Source organism: Theropithecus gelada, chromosome 7a, assembly GCF_003255815.1.
Source record: "Theropithecus gelada isolate Dixy chromosome 7a, Tgel_1.0, whole genome shotgun sequence".
Classification (NCBI taxonomy): Eukaryota; Metazoa; Chordata; class Mammalia; order Primates; family Cercopithecidae; genus Theropithecus; species Theropithecus gelada.
Genome location: NC_037674.1, coordinates 9,865,327 through 9,887,843, shown reverse-complemented (window position 1 = coordinate 9,887,843; position 22,517 = coordinate 9,865,327). Strand labels below are relative to the sequence as shown.

Here is a 22,517-nt window from a genome sequence, read left to right as displayed (position 1 = left end):
CCTTCTGGAGCAGAAGGTTTTGTCTTCATGGATTCTGTGTCTTGGATTTGGGGACTCTGTTGCACTGAGCTGTGCTTTGTGGGGAGGAGCCTGTGGCAGAACAGTTTGGGTTCTGCTGGCTGCCTCTCACTCTATTCAGGGAGGCTGGGTCCCAGAGAAGGATGACGGCAGTTAGATCTTGGGAAGAAAACTCGGCTACCAACCCTGGACCATTTTACTTCCCCTGAACAAATAAGATAGTCATTTGCCTGCTTTGGGGGACGGTGCCTGTGGTTCGCACAGGACGAGGTGGCAGCTGGCTTGCCTGCTGGCTTGCTTGGTGGAGATAAGATGCTCAGACCCGCCGCTGCTCTTCAGGGGTGGTGGAGGGAATTAATGCACTTCCTTCTGTCCCCCAATCTCATTTACATGTCTCTGGAGCTGAACATGTATTATTTCGCTTTCTTCATCTCAATAGAGCTTTTAAATTAGATAGTTGTTGCTTAAGCCATTCAGAAATGTTTCACATTTAAAAAGACAAAAGGTAGTTGCTGCCATGATTCCTTCACCCAACCCTACATCATGGCCTTGTAGGACAGTCCTCCCTTGGCTGTGCTGAGCCCATCTGGAAGTGTTTCTGATTCTAATCAGAAGTGGAACAGTTTCAGTGCTGATTATAGGTTCATGTTAGTGATGAACTTGGGTGGAGATGGGGACACAGCTTGTTCTCTCCTCCTGGACTCTCATCCAGGGCCCTGAGCTGCCAGGGGCCTGGCCACTCCCACCCCGAGCCCTGCCTTGGCTGAGCTGGTCACCGCTGTGTGTCCCGGGCTGCCGGCCTGCGTGTCACCTGCAGTGCACAGGTGTGCATGTATGTGCATACATACATACACCACACACACACACCATGCCCACCTCATACACCCCATACACACCATACACCAACCACACACATTATGCACACCCCATACATATCACACACCACAAACGCTACACCATGCACACAAAACATACATACACACTCAACCCTTCCACACTACATTACACTCCACACCCACCACACATCACACTCCACACACACACATCACATTCAAGTCACACCACACCACATACCACACACCATGCACAGTACACTCCACACACTCACCACACCCTCTTCGGGTGTCTCTGGCTGTGCCCTGTGGTGTGCTCAGGTCCTGATTGCATGGGAGGCTGGGTCCTCTGCTCCAGTGGCTGCCTTCCTGGAGGAGACCAGCCTGTTTGCCACCTCTCCTGATGGCCAGAGCAGCAGCCTGTGTCGGAAGTCCTGCTTCCTCCCCTCGCTGTCTGCCCCTCCTCACATGTCATTTTGTCTCAGTGCCGACATCTCCCCAGCTAGAAAAGGAGACCCTCAAAGGCGCACAGGTGGGTTTGATTATAATGCCGGTGAATATTAAATGTGTTTTGGTGAAACACTAAACCAGTACATACATCTTTAATAAAGTAAAATATCCAGGTCTCCTCTGCTCCCACCTCTCTCCCCACTCCCCTCCACAGAGGACATGGCTGACAAGCCTTTGGGGGTTTCCCCTTTCTGTGTGCCTTTGCGAGGTGTATGGGCTGGGCAGTGTGTGTATTCTCTAGCCATCTTGACGGACCTGTAAGTGGGATCTACACACATGTGTTCACTGTAGCTCGCTTGCTGTTTTTCCTCAAAAATAGGCCTGTAAGATGCCTCACTGTAGTGTGCGTTGCCCTGCCTCTTTAAAAACGCTGTCGACTCTTCCAGTGCGTGAACTCTGCCATCATTTATTTAACATTCTCTTATTTATGGGTACCAAGGTTGTTTCCAGTTTTTTAAAAGATTGCTGCAATGAAAATCTTCAGCTGTCATTTTTCACATTGCTGTGGGAGAACGTGGTGGCAGGTGCTGTGGTGGTGGAGTGGCCCCATGCACAGCCAGGCTTTGTGGGTTTCTGACTCTGCCCTTGCCAATGTTCCTCCCCACAGTGGCTGCCTCCGGGGAATGATGGCCGCGGGAGCGCCTGCCATGCCCCACCGGAAGCGTCTACCGTGGCCCACCGGAAGCGTGAAAGTGCGGGGAGCGGCGTGTTGGAACACAGGGCTAGGCCGGGTCCTGTCTCCCACAACCAGGAGCCTGAGAGCGAGGACGTGGAGCTGCCCTTGGAGGGTTACGTGCCCGCGGGCCTGGAGCTGGCCGCCTTGTGGCCAGGGAGCCCCCCGCCCGAGGAGCGGGAGTGCTACAACCATAGCCCCAATGGGGACCCCAGTTCCGACTACGTGAACAACATCTCCACGGAGGAGGACTATGACGAGGGCCTCCCTGAAGAGGAGGAGGGCATCACCTACTACATCTACTGCCCTGAGGACGACAGCTACCTGGAGGGCATGGACTGCAATGGGGAGGAGTACCTGGCCCGTGGCGCGCACCCCATGGACACTGATGAGTGCCAGGATGCGGTGGAGTGGATGGGGCCCACACCCCCATGGTCACGGGGCTAAAGCAGCCAGGACTACCCGGGTGGCCAACTGCCCATCCTGGAGGATGAGCCCTCCGTCCTGGAGTCCCACGACCAGGAAAAAGATGGTCACTACTGTCCCAGCAAAGAGGGCTGCCAGGACTACCACCCTGCGGAGGCTAACGGGAACACGAGTGCTTCTGCTTACCCCCTGAGGCGTGGGGACCGGGACCTGGAGGACCAGGAGGAGAACATCGACCAGCTCGTGTCTGAGATCAAAATGAGCCTGAGCATGACTAGCATCACCAGCGCCAGTGAGGCCAGCCCCGAGCATGGACCTGAGCTGGGGCCTGGGGACTCAGCAGAGGCCTTCCCGCACAGCAAGGCCACCTGCAGCCCCAGCAGGTAGGAGGCGAGGCCCAAGTCGCTGAACCTCCTTCCCGAGGCCAAGCACCTTGGAGACCCCCAGAGAGGCTTCAAGCCCAAGACCAGGACCCCAGAAGAGAGGCCAAAGTGGCTCCCAGAGCAGGTAGGACTCTGGCTGTCCCAGGGAAGGGAGCAGAGGGGCCCGAGAGCAGGGGACCTCAGGGTACAGGCCTCACAGATGGTGAAGTGAGGGAGTTGGGGGTGCTAGGTGCCTCACAGTTCTGATGGTGGCTGAGCTTGTCATTGGTCCAGTTGGGAGACGTGTTGTGTGGATGTTCCGGCCACTCTTAAGCTCGCCCCTCAGACTCAGGAGTGAAGCCGGTTGAGGGCTGAGTGGCGACTCGTGTCTCGCAGAAGACACCCCTCCTCCCACCCTAGAAGAGAGGTTCGATTTCTTGCCCGCTGCCCTGGGTCTGCTCATGGTGGGACAGTGTCTGGGAGAGCCCCTCCATCCTCAGGGGTGTACTCAGACCAGCAGGGCAGTGGCAAAGACGTGGGGGTGCTGGTGCTCACACACTGCTGTGGCCAGTGTTGGGTGGCCTGGTGGCTGGGGTGAGGTCCAGAGTGCATTTCACAGTGGACGCATCTCTGAAAGCCCGGGAGTCTTGGCCTGATGGGCAATTAGCTGTGAATAACTATTTGGAAAATGATTTTTTGAAGGTTTGACAAAAACCTCAGGGAAGAAACGCATGCTAATGAGGGCAGTGAATGTCAGCATAACTGTATTTTAATTATGGCAAAGTCAGCATGCATTCTGATAAACACTTCTGAAAAGCTGCCTTCCAAAAAAAAAAAAAAAGCTTCACTGTAAGTATATAAAGAAGATGTGATTATTGGACTTATGTGAAGGAACTTGTATTTGGCCAATTATGTGGACTGCTTTCTTATTTTTTAAAGCCTTAACTATTAAACATTTTTTTCTGAGAAGAATTCATGAATTTGAGTGTGTGTGTATGCTGAGAGCTTGGGTTTGGAATGGAAATCATATTGACTCTTGGATTTTCAGCACTTGTATTTTAATGTCTTGTGTTCTCTCTAAAGAATGTTAAGTGTCAGTTGACTTCACTTTGGGGGTGTTCCTGTCATTCACAGCAATTCTGTGTTTACAGGGAGCTGTGGGATGCATAGGAAGTCCCATAGTGGTGGGATGGCAGTCATGGGAATTTTACAAACCCAAAGCATTTAGATTGTAACCATTGCTAGTCAGTTACTATGAAAAGACATGGGACTATGGTAATAGGGGGCTGACCAAGAATAACTCCTAATCCTATGTCAGATAATACCACGGGCAGCTCAGGAAAACTACGCACAACTCAGACATGTGCAGAAAGGAGATGTGTAGCAGAATGGAGCCCCTGGGCTGATAGAGGCCTCCAGGACCTGCCACACCCATGTCTGTCCCTAATTCCCCAGTTAGCCTTCACAGAAGAGAAGCTGATCTCCCTCCAGCTGAGACCAAGCCAAGGCCCAACCTGTTGGAGCTGAAGGATGTTTGGGCTAGGCTCACAGTAGCTGTTCCGCTCCTCCAGTGTAAACAACTACCCGTGGTCCAGGCCTCTGTCTGGTCCTGGTCCTTTTTTTTTTCCCCCAAGATGGAGTCTTGCTCTGTTGCCCAGGCTGGAGTGCAATGGCATGATCTCAGCTCACTGCAATTTCTGCCTCCTGTGCTCAAGCAGTTCTCCTGTCTCAACCTCCCGAGTAGCTGGGATTACAGGCACCCGCAATCATGCCTGGCTAATTTTTGTATTTTTGTAGAGACAGGGTTTCACCATGTTGGCCAGGCTGGTCTTGAACTCCTGACCTCAGGTGATCCGCCCACCTCAGCCTCCCAAAGTGCTGGGGTTGCAGGTGTTAACCACTGCACCCAGCCTTGTCCTGGGCCTCTTAAGAGACACTGGGTGCTGACTCACTTCTGGGTCTGCCCCATGAGTGGCCCGCCAGGTCTGCTCTGGGTGCAGCCAGGCTGTGCAGGGCCGGGAGCCTGAGCTGGACTTAAGGTGGGGAGACGCTGCTGCCCAAGAGCTGCTCGGGTGCGATGTCAGGGTGCAGGCTGTTGCCATGTGTGGCAGCATCACTCATTTACCCTCTTGTTTCATCAGCCTCTGTCCTTCGGCTCATGTCCTTGCAGGTGGCCTCTGATTCTGCCTCTGGAGCCTGTCTGCCCCCTCTTGATTCATTCATTGGGCCCCAAGTATGTGAACGATATAGCATACTAGCCACTTTTAGAAATATCTGTGTTCATCTTCAAGAGAGGGGGGTCATCTAGCCATTCCCCAGCCCTCAAAACCCACTCCACAGACAAAGTAATGGCAGGTCAAGGCTCCTCTTGCTCTTCTGAACCGCAGGCATAGCGAACACAGTACAAAAGAAAAGGATTTCATGTGCAATAGAGTTTCATTCACCCTGAAAAAGGAAGGAAATTCTGACACAGGCTACATTGTGGATGAACCTTGAGGACATCCTGCTAGAGCCAGTCACAAAAGGACAAGTTCTGTGTGATTCCACTTCTCTGAGGCACCCACAGTAGAATCACAGAAACAGGAAGTAGAATGGGGGTGGCCAGAGGCTGGAGAGAGCAGGGAGTGGGGAGCTGTTGTCTAATGGGTGCAGAGGTTCGGTTGTGAAGATGGAAAAGTTCTGGAGACGCATGATGGTGAAGATCGCACAACAGTGTGAATGTGTTTAGTGCCACTCAACTCTACACCTAAAAATGGTTAAGATGGTAAATTTTATGTTATGTATACTTACCACAATAAAAGAAATAAGAAATAAAAGGTTTTTGGATGATGAACTTGCTCAAGCCAGTTTGGATCCTCTAAAACTAAGTTGAGCCAGTCTGCACCCATGTAGCCAGAATCACACTGTATTAGGCTGTTCTAGCACTTCACATGGTGAGAATGGGGGAGAGAGAGAGAGAGAGTGATTGATTGATCTCTTGTGAACTCAGAGCAGGAGTTCACCTATCACCAAGAGGATGGCCCAAGTTATCCGTGAGGGATTCTCCCCATGATCCAGACACCTACCTCCCACCAGGCCCCACCACCAGCATTGGGGATTGCATTTCAATATGAGACGGAGGTGGGGACAAATATCCAAACCATATCACCCACAAGGAAGCAAAAACATTTTGGGCCAATCAAAACTGTTTGGATATAGCCACAGTAGGGATGAGCTATGATTACACCCATACCTGTGGACCTGTGGACCTGTGGACCTGTGGGCCTGTGGACTTGGCGTGTGTGGTCCTGTGGCGGTGGGTCGGCACATCCCTGGGAGGTTTTAGGAGGACATTCAAGGCCAAAATGAGCCCTGAGTAAATAATACAGCCACGTCCTGAGTGGGAGGTGGGGAGCCTCCCCTTCTCTCCTAGGTCTTGTGTGGGTCATGGTCCTACCTTGGCAGGAGTGGAAGGAACATGGATCCTACAGGCTATGGCTTACAGTAAAGTGGTTGTGGTCATGCCTTGTGAGTGTCATTAAAATAAACATATATTGTTAAATCCACCATTAAATAACAGCTATTTCTGCTATCCTCTCGCCTTTTCCACAAATTTAAATATCCCAGGTATTCTTTGTATATTCATAAAAGTAGACAGGTAGATTTAGTGAAGTTAACTGGATCATTGGTATCTTCTTTATATGTCATCTGGTGAGACTTGTTCTTCAAATTATGAGTTGTAGGAGTTTGTTTTAATGTCTATAGCCTTAGGCAGTTCCATCGAGACTAAACTCAGTTGCTTTTTTTTTCTTATTGGGACTAATCTTATTGACCAGAACTGTGGACTCCTCATATTAGGAGAACAGAGATCTGGCCTGTGTAAATGAGTGGAAGGTAAATACTATAGAAAATGTCCTCTGGAAATTGAAGTCTAATATTGACTTACTAATGATCGTTTAATTTCCTTTTGGCTTGGGCACCATCGTTGCATTCATTTTTCAGATGTCAAGCAAGTTTTCTCAGAATGTGTGCAGGGCTCAGGGCCAAGTGTGGAGGCCACTGGGTGAATACAGGAGAGGTCACAGGTCAAGCCTCCTAGGAGAACTATAGGCTTGAGCCTCCTAGAGCCATGTGATTGATTTTTAGCCCCAGTAGGTTGCTGTCATTAAACTATGCACACAGGGCTTCTTGCTTTTAAGTTAGCAGGATGGAAAAATTGCAGGTGTTTGCAGCAGACATGTAGAAGCAGCCATGCTGGCCCCTAAGCAATGGTATTAGAAAGGGTTGGTGATGATTTTCTCATTTGAGAATTGAACAAAACCAAATGGAATTCTCTCTAGTTCTGCAGCACTGGGGGCTGTAAGTGGCAGAGCTCCCACTTTCCCCACAGATGGACCCAGAGTGGCACCTGGTATGTGAGGCAGGTGACCAGGAGAAGAGGCAGATAACCCACCCTTCCTGGGTCATCTCCCACTTTGCCTGGGTGTCAGTCACTGGAGGGTTAGCTCAGTACAAGCTGGCGGGTGACCTCCGTAGAGCTTGGGTGAAGGTGCTCTCATAGGGCATGTGTTTGAGACCCTTAGAGGGCTCTCCTTGCTCTTGCTTCTCCCATTATTTTTAAACTGTAGTAATACACATGGAACACAGAGTTTACCATTTTAAAGTGTACAGTTCAGTGGCATTTAGTACAATGTTGTGCAACCACCTCTGATATTTAGCTCCAGAACATTTTCACTGCCCCCAGAGGAGACCCTGTACTTATTAAACGGTCACTCCCCATTCTTCCCTCTCCCCTCAGTCCCCACAATGAAAAATCTGTTTTCTCTCACTTTGGATTTGCCTATTCTGGATAATCCATAAAGATGGGATCAGACAACATGTGCCCTTTAGTGTCCAGCTTATTTCTCCAGCATAATGTTTTCAGGGTTCATCCCTGTTGTAGCGCATGTCAATACTTCATTCATTTTTGTGGCTGAATGATATTCCGCTGAATGGCTATATTTTTTTTTTTTTTTTTTATCTTTTGAGACAGAGTTTCACTCTTGTTGCCCAGGCTGGAGTGCAGTGGCGCGATCTTGGCTCACTGCAGCCAAATGGCTGTATTAAGTTGTATTTATCCACTCATCCACTGAGGGACATTTGAGTTGTTTCTACCTTTTGATTAATGTGGATACTGCTGCTGTGGCCATGTGTGTACAAGCTTTTGGGAAATTTTATTTGGATAGTCATAACTTTAAGTTTTGTTTTGGTTATTTATTGTTGCTTAACCAATTATCCCAAAACTTAATGGCATGAAACAGCAAATTTGTCTCTCTCTCACTATTGTGTGGGTTAATGGGCTAGCTGGACAGTTTTTCTGCTGGTCTCGTTTGGGAGCTCTCACTGTGCACTTAGACAGTGGCAGGGACTGGTCGTCTGGATGCTCAGCTGCAGTGGAATGTCTGAGACGACATCTTCACCCACAGGTCTGCTGCCTTGGTGTTTCTTCCTGTGGCCTTTCTACATAGCATCTTATTCTCTCGGGCCTCTTCCTGTAGCTTTTCTTTCTCCAAGAAGATAGTCCGTTCTCATTTTTGGCTTCCAGAAGCACAAAAGTGCAAGCTGTCAGGTGTTCTTAAGGCTTAGACCTGGAACACATCCAGTGTCATTTCTCCCACATTCTATAGGTTAAAGTAAGTCTCGGAGCCAACCTAGATTCACTGTGGAATGGGCCCTTCCAAGGACATGAATGACGGGAGTTGTGGCTCATTGGGGACCAACTCCAAAGATGAAGCCTGAGTTCTAAGAACTTTTTCTTCTCCGATTATTCCTTATTCATATTCTGTTTTTTGTTTTATAGATGTAATATATTCACAAGTGTCTTCAGGGAGCTATTTTGATACTTTTTTGTCCTCTCCCCAGTGTCTCTTTTTTCTTTAATAATTTTTATTGTCAGTTTATTTTGGTCTTATTTTTCTTTCAAAAGCATTTCCTCAAATATCTATTCTATGTTGCTCATCATTTGTAGTCTTTTTAAAAATTCCCTCTTTTGTTCATTCATATTTGAGAGAGGCACTAAAAGACTGATTGGGAGGCTGGGTGTGGTAGCTCACATCTATAATCTCAGCATTTTGGGAAGCCGAGATGTGAGGACCACTTGAGCCTAGGCGCTCAAGACTAGCCTGGGCAACATAGTGAGTCCCCTATCTCTACAAAAAATAAAAAATTAGCTGGGTTTGGTGGTGCCTGCCTGTAGTCCCAGCTACTGAGGAGGCTGAGGCAGGAGGATCGCTTGAGCCTGGGAGGTTGAGGTTGCAGTGAGCTATGATCATGCCACTGCATTCCAGCCTGGGCGAAAGAGTGAGACACTGTCTCAAAAAAAAAAAAAAAAAAAGATTGGGAGTTCTTTGTGGTCAAGACTTGTCAACTGATAGCTTTTAGGAGGAAGAGGAAGGGTTTTTAGGGGGAATTTATGCTGATTCCCAGTTGTTATCCCCATCCCCCTATCTTACCTCCTTGTGCCATCATAAATGATGGCAGGAACTACTTCATTCCTCTGGGGGTGAAATCTCCATTCTCTTGCCTGAGGTGGATACATATTTGCTTGAGTTCTGCTTAAGGAGATGGGAGAGAACAATGTGTTTCAGGGCCTGGAAAATGTGTTCTGTATGTAGGCTTTTGGTTAATCTGTTTACAGTCTTGCCTGTCAGTCCCACTCTCCAGGGTACCTGGTGCCTGAGTCTAGTGCCTCTCCAGGGTACTGTGGGACAAATTAGCCTGCTTGTTCTCGGTGTCCCCCTAACCTCCACCTTTGTTTGCTTTGCTTCATTAATTAACCATTTCTCGTTTACTGTCGTCGTCTATTGGAGGTGAATTCTCTTCTATTGGTAACCCCATTCCTTTTTTTTGTAGTTGTGTGTGTTTATACAATGTTCATTCTTCACCGTAATTCCCATGGAGCCTCAGGAAAAAAAGCAGATGGGAGAAATATGTGTTCAGTGTTCAGTTTTCCCTCTGTAAGACATCTGCAGCCTGTGTTTTTCACTGAATAGATCATGGACTTAATGCATGTAGAGCTACTTTGTTTTTCATGATTGTGCCTTCAATTCTCTGCAGAAATATAATTTGTGAATTACTTGATGAAATTTTCCTAATTTTGAATCATCCTTGTATTCCTATAATAAATGCTGTTAGAATGGATATAGTAGTATTTTATTTTTGTGTTTTTACTTTTATATTAAATAAGATTATAGTTTAGTTTGTTTCCTTCACAGCTCTTATTTCATTTCAGTGCCAAGGGTATGCAGGGCTGACTTGGGAGGCTTTACGTCTTTTTTCTAAGATCTGGGATGTAGCTCTAGTTTACACAGTAATTTTCAACTGGAGGAGATTTTTGCCCCCCCATGGGACATTTGGAAATAATCTGGAGACATTTGTGGTTGTCATAACTGGTCATGATAGGAGGTGCTATTGGTATTTCTTGGGTAGAGGGGATGTTACTAAACGTCCTGCAACACACAAGAGAACCCTCCACAAAGAATTGCCTGGCCCAGTATATACATATCACTGAGGCTGAGAAACCCTGGTTTAAATAAATATCCAATTTGGAGGATGAGTCTTTGACTGCCGTTTTTCTTCTTCTATATATGTGTTGGTCTCCAGATTTCCCACTTTTTCAGTTAGTTTTAGTAACTGTAGAGTCTTAAAAAAAAAAAGGGGGGGTTGCTTCATCCATACTTCTAGGCTGTTGTAAAGATGTATAAAGTTTTCATTTTTTGTATCATATTCACATGTGTCTATATGCCCTTTTCACTTCAGAAGTTTTCTTTATCTTAATTACTTATCAGAGGCTTGACTGTTTTATTATCTTAGTCTTTTGAAAGAATCCTCCTTTCGTTTTATTTTTTACGTCCAGTGTTTTCTTTTTCACTTTTTGCTTATGTCTTAATTATTTCCCTTTTTTGTTTATTTTGCTTTTTCTAGTTTAGTAGATCAATGTAATTTAAATTGCTTTTTAAACCAATACGTAAGGGTATATATTTTCTTTGGGTGCTGTTTGACTTTATTGCACATGTTTTAAGATCTGTTTTCTAAATAGTTTGTATTTTCTAAGTAGTTTTATTCCATCTTTTGTTCACATTGCTCTTACTATTAAAACTTTTTGTTGTGAGATATGTCATGTGTTGAAAATATGTAAAACATAAGCTTCGTGTAACACATAGCTAGAGTGACTACTTGGGAACCTAGCCAGCACCCAGGTGAAGAGAACGCACATTGCTAGCACTACAGAAACGTCTGCCGGCTGCTTCCAGATCGCTGTTCTCTGTACACTCATCTTTCCTTATTTTTCTCTAGTGTTATCACTCGTGTGCATCCTTGAACAATATAATTTAGTGTCGCCTATTTTTTGAGCTTTTGAAAATTACATTCTATGTATTTTTCATACCTTTGTTGTGTTCAACATTGTGTGTGAAATTTGTTCCTGTTGTGTGTAGCTATAGTTCTTTTGCATTGCTGTATTTACTCCATTATTGAATACACCATACTGTTTATCCCCTTGACTATTTGCAGACATCTGTGTTGTTTCCAGTGTCGTTAGGAACAGCGAATGCTGCTGTGATTATTCTTGTCTGTATTTCATGGTACCCCTGTGCCAGCATTTCTCTGGGGCACATACTTAGGAGTTGGATGACTGGGGCATGAGGATCAATTTCTTCTTTTACCCAATAATCTAGAAAAAATAACTTTTTAAAAAGCATTTTCACATGGTCTTTGAGTTATTTTTGGTGCATCAATGTCAGAGAATATGGCTTGTGACCTGTGAGCAATTGTTTAGACTTCACTGTTGGTGTTACTGTTGTCTTTGCTCATTGCTATTTCTTGTACTATGTCTCCTGCTCCCTGTCCCTCAAGTATAGCCCTGAATGATATCCACATTGGTGTGGAGAATCCAGAGGCGAACATACACAGAGATGCTTCCTGTCTTGATGGAGCTAGATATAGAATTTTAAGTTTATAATTGAGTCTCTTCCCAGTTCTTTACACTTTTATCTTCTGATATTTATTGTTACAAATGAAAAGTCTGATGCCTATCTGATTCTTACTTCTTTCTGGTAGTTAGTATGATTTTCTCTCTAATTGTAATGTGTGGGGTTTTACTTTTCAGTATTTGTTTTTTGAGATAAGGTCTTGCCCTGTTGCCCGGTTGCAGTGCAGTGGTGCGATCACGGCTGACTGCAGCCTTTACCTTCTGGGCACAAGCAGTCCTCCCACCTCAGTCTCCTGAGTAATTGAGACTACAGGTGCGCACCACCATGCATGGTTAATTTTTTAAAAATTTTTGTAGACATGGGTTTTTACCATGTTGCCCAAACTAGCCTCGAACTCCTGGGCTCAAGTGATCCTCCTACCTTGGCCTCCTGAGGTGTTGGTATTTTAGGCATGAGCCACCGTGTCTGGCTTTCAGTATTCCTTTGGGGGCATTCAGAGCCACTTAATATTCTCAAGTTTTTCTTTGGCTCAACAGCGTTTGTCTTTTTTCTTTCTTTTTATTCCCCTCCATCCTGTGGATGAATGTTAGATCTCTTTATCTTCCATGTCCCTTAACTATTCCCTTTCTTTTTTCCCCCTCCATTTCCTTTTTTTCTCTGTTCTAAGGGAATGTCACAGTTTGATTTTCCTAATCATAAATGCCTTGTTGAGAAGTCTGTTGTGCTCTGGCCTTCCTACGGGTATTTTTTGTTTTTGTTTTTGTTTTTTCAGGGGGAGGGTATCTTATTTTTATTACTAGAATTGTCTTTTACATAGTAACCTGTTTTTTATTTTGTGGATACAGTATCTTCTCAGTTACTGCTAAAGATTCCAATCAGGTTTTTAAATTCTGATTATTTCCTTCATTGGTAGTGCTTCAGGTCATTTGTGCTTATTTGACTTGGCACCTTCCTTTCAGATTGCTAGTTTTCTTCAACTCTCTGTGGTGCATGGTTATCTGTTCATTTATACATGAGATATATCATTGATCAGTATTAGTTGTTGATATGAATGTTGCATTAGAGTTATCTAAAGGGACAGAACTAAAGTGTGTGTATATATATACACACACACACACACATATTTATATTAAGGAGTATTAAACTCACACAATCACAAGATCGCACAATAGGCCATCTGCAATCTGAAAAGCAAGAAAGCCCGTCCTAGTTTCAAAGCTGAAGAACTTGAAGCCCGATATTTGAGGGCAGTAAGCATCCAGCACAGGAGAAAGATGTAGGCTGGAAAGCTGAGCCAGTCTAGATGTTTCATGTTTTTCTGCCTGCTTTACATCCTAGCCTCGCTGGCAGCTGATTAGATGGTGCCCACCCAGATTGAGTGGGTCTGCCTCTCCAAACCCACTGACTCAAATGTTAATCTCCTTTGGCAACACCTCACAGACACATCCAGGATCAGTACTTTGCATCCTTCAATCCAGTCAAGTTGACACTCAGTATTAACCATCACAGGTGTCTTCAGAATTGTCGCTCTTTTCTGCTGTGGCCTCCCTCTCCTGGTTTGCAGATTCATGCTCATCCGGTGGCACGAGGATGGGGAGGTGCTGGCAGGAGAGCTTTCTAGCTCCTGAGTTAAAAGGCAGAGATAGTGTCTCTTTCAAGATTTTGCTGCTGTGTTGAGTTGCATTAAAAACATTGTCTTTTTTCTCTGGTTTTCACACTCATAGTAAGAGGCCATCAAGATGGGCTTCCTATATCGGAGGGTGATCCTTACCAACAGTAGCTGGGAGAAGTACACTAAAGAATGTTAGATTGTTCTGGAAAAAAGTGGTCCCTCCATTATTTGGATTGGGTTTGTGGCTTTGTCAAGCCCAGCAGTCTGATTCCCTCTGCTTTGTGTCTTCCAGCATGTATGTCCCTGTGGTTTTGGTTCACTCAGGGTATTCTCCTTGTATGTGTTATTTTTCTGCTGCTGCGGCAGACTTATTCTTTTTAATAAAATACTGTCATTTTGATGGGGTTTTGGAAAGAGGACCAGGCCACATCCTGAAAAGAAATTCATCTTAGGATTTCACAACCCTAACTCACTTTTTATTTTGATTAAATTACCCTTTTTGAGGAGTGGGGACTCAGCTTTGTCGTTTGTAAAATGAAAGATAGTAACTGGGCTGATGGTTACAGACATGGATGCATGTCAGAATCACCTCAGAGAGTTTTTTAAAAACAGATTCTCCCCGGCACTTTGGGAGGCCGAGGTGGGTGGATCATGAGGTCAAGAGATCGAGACCATCCTGGCCAACATGGTGAAACTCTGTCTCTGCTAAAAATACAAAAATTAGCTGGGCGTGGTGGCAGGCGCGTGTAGTCCCAGCTACTTGGGAGGCTGAGGCAGGAGAATCGCTTGATCCCAGGAGGCGGAGCTTGCAGTGAGCTGAGATCCTGCCACTGCCCTCCAGCCTGGTGAGAGAGTGAGACTCCATCTCAAAAAACAACAACAACAACAAAAACCCAGATTCTCAGGGTAGGCATTGAAATTAGCATTTTTTTTTTTTTCCTTTTTTGAGACGGAGTCTCACTCTGTTACCCAGTCTGGAGTGCAGTGGCGCGATCTCGGCTCACTGCAAGCTCTGCCTCCTGGGTTCACACCATTCTCCTGCCTCAGCCTCCCAAGTAACTGGGACTACAGGTGCCCGCCACCACGCCCGGCTAATTTTTTGTATTTTGGGTAGAGACTGGGTTTCACCATGTTAGCCAGGATGGTCTCGATCTCCTGATCTCGTGATCCACTCATCTCGGCCTCCCAAACTGCTGGGATTACAGGCATGAGCCACCATACCTGGGCAATGAGCGTTTCAAAAGTGCTCTTTTAATCACTGATACAACCAAAGTCTTTGGGGACTTTTAGGCCAAGTATATATACTTTAGATACCCAGAATACTTTGATTTGTAATATAACAATTTAGGGAAATAAAGAAGGGGTGAATTACATTTTGGAAGCTGCTGCTTGCTTCTTTTTTCCATTTAGATTTTAGAAGACAAAGAATGTCTAAAGAGATGCAGATTTGAAGGAAATACAAGTAATTCTGCATGGGTATGTTTATCTACATGGCATTCTCCAGCTCACTAAACCAGAAGAGTTCTAACACCCTCTGTGATCATGAGTTTGTTTTTCTTAAGAATTCCTCCATCAGAGTATCTGAGAACAGACGCTTAGAAAGTGCTGAGACCTTTGTTGGTCTTACTGGATCTCCAAATCCTAGTTTCTTGATATTTTACGTATTCTGGATTCTAACCTGAACTGGCTTTCATGATTAAAGATGCATTTATATGCTGTACACTGGCCAGGAAGCTTATCTTTTGAAATTTGCCCGAACTGGGCATGAAGGCCCTTCCTAAAACCCCATTAAATTCACTTCTAAACTTGATGATCGTCAATTGTGTCAGTTGGTAAATTCTGTCTTGTAGAGAGGTATTTTGTAGTAAATAACATGTTTTTAAAACTAAATTTTGCCTTTTAGTAAGTTGGTAATCATTTCATAATTCTTAGTTTTGTGAAGTGTCTATAAATCACAATCTGATCTTTTAAAATGAAAGGCAGTTGAATTTATGTAATGATTCAGGCTTTTCAAAGTTAAAAAGGTAGTTATTTTAAGGAATGGATAGTTTGTGATATTTATTTTAAACAAAATAAGCCATTGTTCTTATACACATAGCCATGTAAGTAAAATGTTTTCTTATTTTAAATTAGATTCCGTTTTAACGTTTTTTTCAGTTTTGCTTTATATTTTACTTATATTTTTTATGTTTTATATTTATATTTGATTGCTTTTCTTTATTCCTAATTCTTTTATTTTCTGTTCCATTTTTAAAAGCTGATGACTGTTGTTTGTCAAACCATAGTTGGATTTAAAAATAAACATTTAATGTTAATAAGCTCTCTGGTAGCAGCACTGCAGTGACAGATGGTTGACAGTTTGTCCCTAAAGCTATGGCACCAGTCTTCTAATGGACTTAGCCTGTATTCAGCCTGTGTAACCCTGGCAGATTTTTTCTCTGTTTCAGAATGGGACAAAAGAGGAAGTGACTTCAGAGGAAGAGGAAGAAGAGGAGATGGCTGAAGTAGGTATTTTATATAAGAATGACATTTCATAAATGTTGTCATTTTTGAGTAATTCCATAAATCTCCTTTGTAAGCTACTATTAATGTGCAATAATTGAAAGCACATTGTATTTGGAATGCAATATAATTTCTCAACTCTGGCTTTTCCTCTGATGATACGCCTTTGAGCAAATAGCTTTATCTGAATTCTTTGGATTTGATTTCGTGGAAAACAAAAGTCCTTAACTTTTAGCACCAAAGTTGTATTTATATTTAATACTAATCAGTCCTTAGCCTGCATTTGGTTATTTTTAGGAAGAGGAACTACTACGTTTAAAAAATGTTATGTTTGCATAAGAGGAGAATTTGAGAACATGTTAGGGACTACTCACCAGAAGTAGTAAAACTGTCTCTTGTTGAAAAATCATCAAGGAATTTTCTCTCAGTCTGTTTTATGCTGCTATAACAGAATACCAGAGACTGGGTGATTTATACAGAACAGACATTTATATTCTAACCGTTCTGGAGACTGGGAAGTCCAACATGAAAATACCAACAGTTGGTGTCTAAGGGCATTGTTGCATCCTCAGATGGTAGAAGGCAGAAGGGCAGGAGAGCAAGCTAGTCCCATGTGTGAAGCCTCATTCATCAGGGCCTTAATCCCATTAAGGAGGAAGGAGCCCTCTTGGCCTGATCTCTTAAAGGTCCTACCTCTTAATATCATCACATTAGAAACACCTGAATTTTGGAGGGAACACATTCCAACGGTAGCAAATTTATTGGAGCAAATTCCAACAACATTGAGCCTAGGCCAGTTGTCAGTCCTGGGTATAATTTTAGATGTTTCCAGGCTCTGAAGCTTTGTATTTAAATTCAGACTTAGGAAAAAAGATCTATGTCTCTGCATTGACCAAATAGAAGGTATGTGAATGTTATGGTCTTGTTTTAAAAGATATTTTCTCTTTGGGGTCTTATAATTAATTTAGGTTTTCATTTTCTTGGTTTAGAAATTATTAATGTAAAATTTACTTTACAGTGCTTCAGAACTAAAGAAGTAGTGTTGTAGGCTTGTTTTCATTTGTTTGCGACAGGATCTCGCTGTCACCCAGGCTGGAGAGCGGTAGCATGGTCACGGCTCACTCTAACCTTGAACTCCCCGGTTCAAGCAATCCTCCTAAGTAGCTGGGACTACAGGCGGGTGCTCCACGTCCAGCTAATGTGTGTTTGTTTGTTTTTTTGTTTGTTTGTAGAGTTTGAGTCTCGCTCTGTTGCCCAGGCTGGTCTTGAACTTCCTGACCTCTAGTGATCCACCACCTTGGCCTCCCAGAGGCGTGCACCGCTATGCCTGGCTGTAAGCTTCTTTTATGAGTCTGGGAGGAAAATGCTTCTTAGAATTGTCCAATTAGAATGAGAGTTTGTTTTAATGTTTTTATACAGTTTAGCTGAGGTGGAATAAACTGCATGAAAACATTAAACTTTTTCCGTGGGTCAGGCGGCCATTGTACTAAAGATCATGAACACTTTCATTTTCCCCTCACAAGATAATGAACAAGGGACTGAAACTTTGAGGGAAATCTAGAAAGGTAAGAGACTGGATGTTGGAGATGTCAGATGAGGACAGGTGAAAAGCGGATATTCTAGGCTCCTAAAAGAATGTGGGAACAGGCCCAGAACAACCTTGGACATGGTGTGTTTGGGTGCGTTGGATGCTTTTCTTTTGAGAAGGAAAGTTGATGTGTTGAAGCCATGGAAAGCAAGATTGGCCAGAAAAGGCAGATAGTTAAAAGTCTTGAATTCGAGACAGGCGTGTGTTTCTATTTGGTGCGATTACTGATAGGAAGGCCTTAAGCATGGAATAGTGTGCTGAGGATATTGCTTTAGAAAGATATGTTGAATTCTGTTCGCGATGTGCTGATTAATACTAAGGTGGGGAAGTTTTGTGGATGGGAACATGACTGAGGTTGAAGGTATAGGAGGAAATACAGGTCAAAGGCATTTGTGAGCATTGTGAGGAAAATAAGTGTATGATGGAAGGTCAGGGCTGAAAGGTGCACACAGGGAGAAGGGAGCTCCATGAAGTATGGAGTCATGGGCAGAGTTTGAGTGAAGGTAGTCAGTAACCTGCTCTAGAAATCAGTGAATTAGCAGGCTTGGAAAAAAAAAGAGTCGAAATGAGTATAAACTACTTCTGCAGAGTATTTGGCATTTGAAGTGGAAAAATAATTTAATAGAAAAAAGGATTTTTAAAAATCTGCATATATTTGTGTATGTGTAAGAACAGATAGTATGGGAAGGGAGGGAGCAGAATGATGTGAATAAAGATGTTGTTCTGGGGGGTATTATTCAAATTCTTTTAAAATTATTATTATTTTTTTTTGAGATAGGGTCTCTGTTACCCATGCTGGAGTGCAGTGGCATGATCATAGCTTACTGCAGCCTCAAACTCCTGGGCCCAAATGAGCCCTCTATTTCAGCCTCCTGAGCACCTGAAATCAAATTCTTTTTCTGACTCATTTTTTGGTTATTAACGTCAATAGATGCTTACTATATAAAACCATAAACTGAAATTAGAGAAAGCACCAAAAGTCTCCAGAGATAACAACAAAAATTAATTGAAACGAACATTTCAATGTAAGTTCTTCTGGTCTTTTTCTGTGCATATTTCAGCATAATTGAAATTCTTTCTACTCCTTTGTGTATTCCATTTTTCATTTCAAAGTTTTTGGATACAGGAGAAATTATGCTGTGTTGGTATTTCAGTGGCCTCTTAACAGTTCATGGAATTGAGTTAACTGTTTTGTTGTTTTTGCACATGCAGATTTTGTGTGTGTTTTTGTGGTTGCAAGGTTGCAATAGGTTATCCTTATGCCTAAATTTGTGTTTACATCTTAGACTAGTTTCTTGGAATACAATTCTAGAAGTCGAGTTTCTGGAACAAACTATGGACAGTTAAGGTTCTTGACACCTGTTGCTAAACTGTCTCAAATGTTCCTGTTAAGAGGAGATTTAAAAGATGCCTTGGCTGGGCGTGGTGGCTCATGCCTGTAATTCCAGCACTTTGGGAGACCAAGGTAGGCGGATCACTTGAGGTCAGAACTTTGAGACCAGCCTGGCCAACATGGTGAAACCCTGTCTCTACTAAAAAGATAAACAAATTAGCTGAGCATGGCGGTATAGGTCTGAAATCTCAGCTGCTCGGGAGACTGAGACATGAGAATCACTTGAACCTGGGAGGCAGAGTTTGCAGTGAGCAGAGATCGCCCCACTATACTCCCGCCTCGGTGACAGAGTGAGACTCTATTTAAAAAAAAGTAATAATAAAGAAGTAAATAAAGAAATGATGGCTTATTTAGTAATGGTTATGACTTTGTAAAGCTTTTAAATCTGCTTTACACAGAGTCTAGCTTTTAAATAACATATAGTGTATGAAAGGTAGGAGCCTCTTGAATGGAATGTGTGGGCTTTTTCTCTCTCCCCATAGGGTAGATATATTCTGTTTCTTATCCCCCATTGAATCAAGAATAATTTAACTTTTGGCATAAGAAACTGCTGAAGAAAAATAGGTTGAATAAGCTAACATTTTTCTTCTTTTTGCAGGATATAGAAGACTGAGATCACTGTGAGATGAAAGAAGAGCCTATTAGTGGGAAAAAGTTGGAGGATGAAGGAATTGAAAAAGAAAATTTGGCAATATTAGAGAAAATTAGGAAGACTGAAAGGCAAGACCATTTAAATGTGTAAGTGTGTATAAATAGCTAGAGCCTGGACTTTTTGGTTAAGTAATTATAGTTAATACCTGGCAATTCGTGAACCTGCCGAATTCAGCTGTTCTCCTCCTCCGTTCCTGCCTTAGTGGTAGATTCAGTCATCTGTTTATTGGTTTGGAGACAGAGTCTTGCTCTGTCGCCTGGGCTAGAGTGCGGTGGCACAATCGTAGTTCACTGTAGCCTTGATGTCTCAGGCTCCAGCGATCCTCCTGCCTCAGCCTCCCACGTGTCTTGGACTATACGCCTGTGCCCCCACACCAGGCTATTTACTTTTTTATTTTTATTGGAGATGAGGTCTGACTGTGTTGACCATGCTGCTCTGGAACACCTGAGTTCAAGCAATCCTCCTACCTCGGCCTGCCAAAGTGCTGGGATTACAGGCATGAGCCACCGTGCCTAGCCACGGTCATACGTTTTCTTGCCCAAGGTTATCTTTCTTATCTAAGAATAGCCACTTTTTACCCTGTTCATCTGCTCTTCACATCCTGGAACCACCTGCTGATCCCTGTGTATGCCCCTTTCCGGCCTGTTTATGCTGTTTTCTCTGCTTACATTCCTTCTGTGACATCTGTATACTCACATTCATTCTCTCCTACAAAACAACTCAAATTATTTCTCCTTCATGAAGCTGACTTTGGTCCATCCTGCTGTGACCAAACCAAAAATTATTCTCTTTTCACTTAACATCTCTTTTATGTGAAGCGGCAGGATATGAAAGGAACCTTGAGTTTGGTGACAAACACACCTTTTTTGGTTTCATTTTGCTCAATTGTAAAATATGGATAGACAGTACATACCTTTTGGATGACTGCTATGAAAAATAGATGAGAACGACGTATAAATACATGAAACGCTCAGACAGAGTAGGGAAAGGTCAGGTGATTCTCTGAACACTTACTACTTCCTGTCTTCTATTAGAGCTATTTACCAACTCCACGAAAGCTGAGAACCAGTTACTTTGTCTTGGGCACAGATTCTCCAAAACAGGGAATTAATTGGTAGGCAAGTAGATGCCAAGTGTTGAAACCAGAAAAATTACTCTCCGTCCTTCAGTCTTAGTTATATATTAATTTAATTAGTAATTGTTCATAGAGGAAAGATATTTAGACAATTTCTCATATCTTGATTATTTAAAAAACTAACTTTGTAGCATTTGAATTAATATTACTGTACTTTCTGTGTCTTGTAATCGATTCTAGTTTGAGTTATCTTCAAAACAAGTATAAATTATTGAACACTTTTGCATGACCGATACTATGCTAAGTACTTTATACTTTATATATCTTCTGATTTAGTCTTCATAGCCGCAGTGTGAAATAGGTGCTCTTCATATTTTACAGAGGAGAAACTTCTCATATTTTAGAGATAGGAAATGAGCTCATGGTTACATAGCTAGGAGGTAATACCTTTGTAAACTTGATTTTTTTTCTTTTTCAGAGTATAGTGCAGTCTTTAAAACCTTCAGTTTCACATGACCTTAAAGTAGTTCCATTTCTATTTAGTCTTAGGATAAGATATCGATGTGTTTTCCTCTTTAGAGAAGTCCCCGCACTGAAAAACTGAGACCAGTTGCATGTAGGCACACATGGTTCTCAGAGTCTCCATGTGTGAACTAGACCGTCTGTGTAATATTCTTGGTTGTACTCTTATGGATGGAAGTCTTTTTTAGTTAGTAATGTGTCACCTTGAGTATCTTCAAGTATTTTCAGAAATTGCTGGGATTTGGAATAGACTCATACTGAATTCTCTGCTATCGTGGAGTCCATGGTGGTCAGAACATGTTGGCTAGAGTTTTTCAGATGATAAGAAATAGAAAATGAACAGACTCGTGTCTAGCTTTATATTCTCTTGAAACGTTGTAATGCTTCATTTAATTGGACTTTTTTTTTTTACTTCTTAAACTGTTGAGTGATGATCCATGTTTATTGCAATCTTTTTCTTTTTTTTTCTTTTGAGATGGAGTCTTGCTCTGTGGCCCAGGCCAGAGTGCAGAGGTGCCATCTCAGCTCATTGCTACCTCTACCTCGCAGTTTCAAGAGATTCTCCTGTGTCAGCCTCCAGAGTAGCTGGGACTACAGGCACGTGCAACCACACCCAGCTAACCTTTATATTTTTTTGGTAGAGATGGGGTTTCATCTTGTCGGCCAGACGGGTTTCAAACTCCTGACCTCAAGTGATCCACCCTCCTCGGCCTCCCAAAGTGCTGGGATTACTGGAGTGAGCCACCACGCCTGGCTACTGTAATCTTTTAGATCAGGTTGAAATACCTTAAATCTTAAAATTAGATGGCTCAGTAGACCCTGGTAAAAAGCGGCTTTTGTGTTTCAGGCTGCAGTGTCTGGGTCAGTGCAAGCTTCAGATAGACTTATGAAAGAGCTCAGGGACATATACAGATCACAGAGTTACACGACAGGGAAGGATCTCTAAATCCCTGCTCTTCTTCTTGTTCTTTTGCTCTTTTCTGTTGTCAGATTATAAATGTCATTTCTTAAAAGTGGACCAAAATGGAAATGTTTACTAGCTTTATTTTGTGTAATTCAAAGACAATCAAGTTCCAAAAGATGTAGGGGGTAAGATAGGATGAGTTTGCCTGGTTTTTGGATTTAAAGAAATGTTTTTATAGCTCCATCAGAATTGTTTTTGTCATTTTCCTGATAGTGAACTCTTACATGTTTTTTATCTTCTAGCAAAAAGCTCAAGCTTGAGCAATATTGCTTGGAAAGTAAATAAGAGCAATGCATTTCATTATACAGAGAATGATTGCCAAGTTGATTTTTATGACTTTCCCCCCAGTTTTGAAAGCATCACAATCAACTCTTATTGTAGAGAAGGTTATGTTATTGCTTTTAAAATATATAGGTGGAGTACACCTGTAGTCCCATCT

General features: G+C 43.2%; 1 protein-coding gene and 1 pseudogene across 1 annotated transcript; both read left to right on the top strand.

The window, feature by feature from the left end:
• Positions 1-688: 688 nt before the first annotated feature.
• Positions 689-2,847, top strand: LOC112628047 (amyloid-beta A4 precursor protein-binding family A member 2-like). Its single transcript, XM_025390829.1, is given in 2 exon segments — positions 689-850; positions 1,969-2,847. Coding segments are annotated over 2 exon segments (1,041 nt in total).
• Positions 2,848-6,031: 3,184 nt separating this feature from the next.
• LOC112628046 lies at positions 6,032-22,060 on the top strand (annotated as a pseudogene).
• Positions 22,061-22,517: the final 457 nt, after the last annotated feature.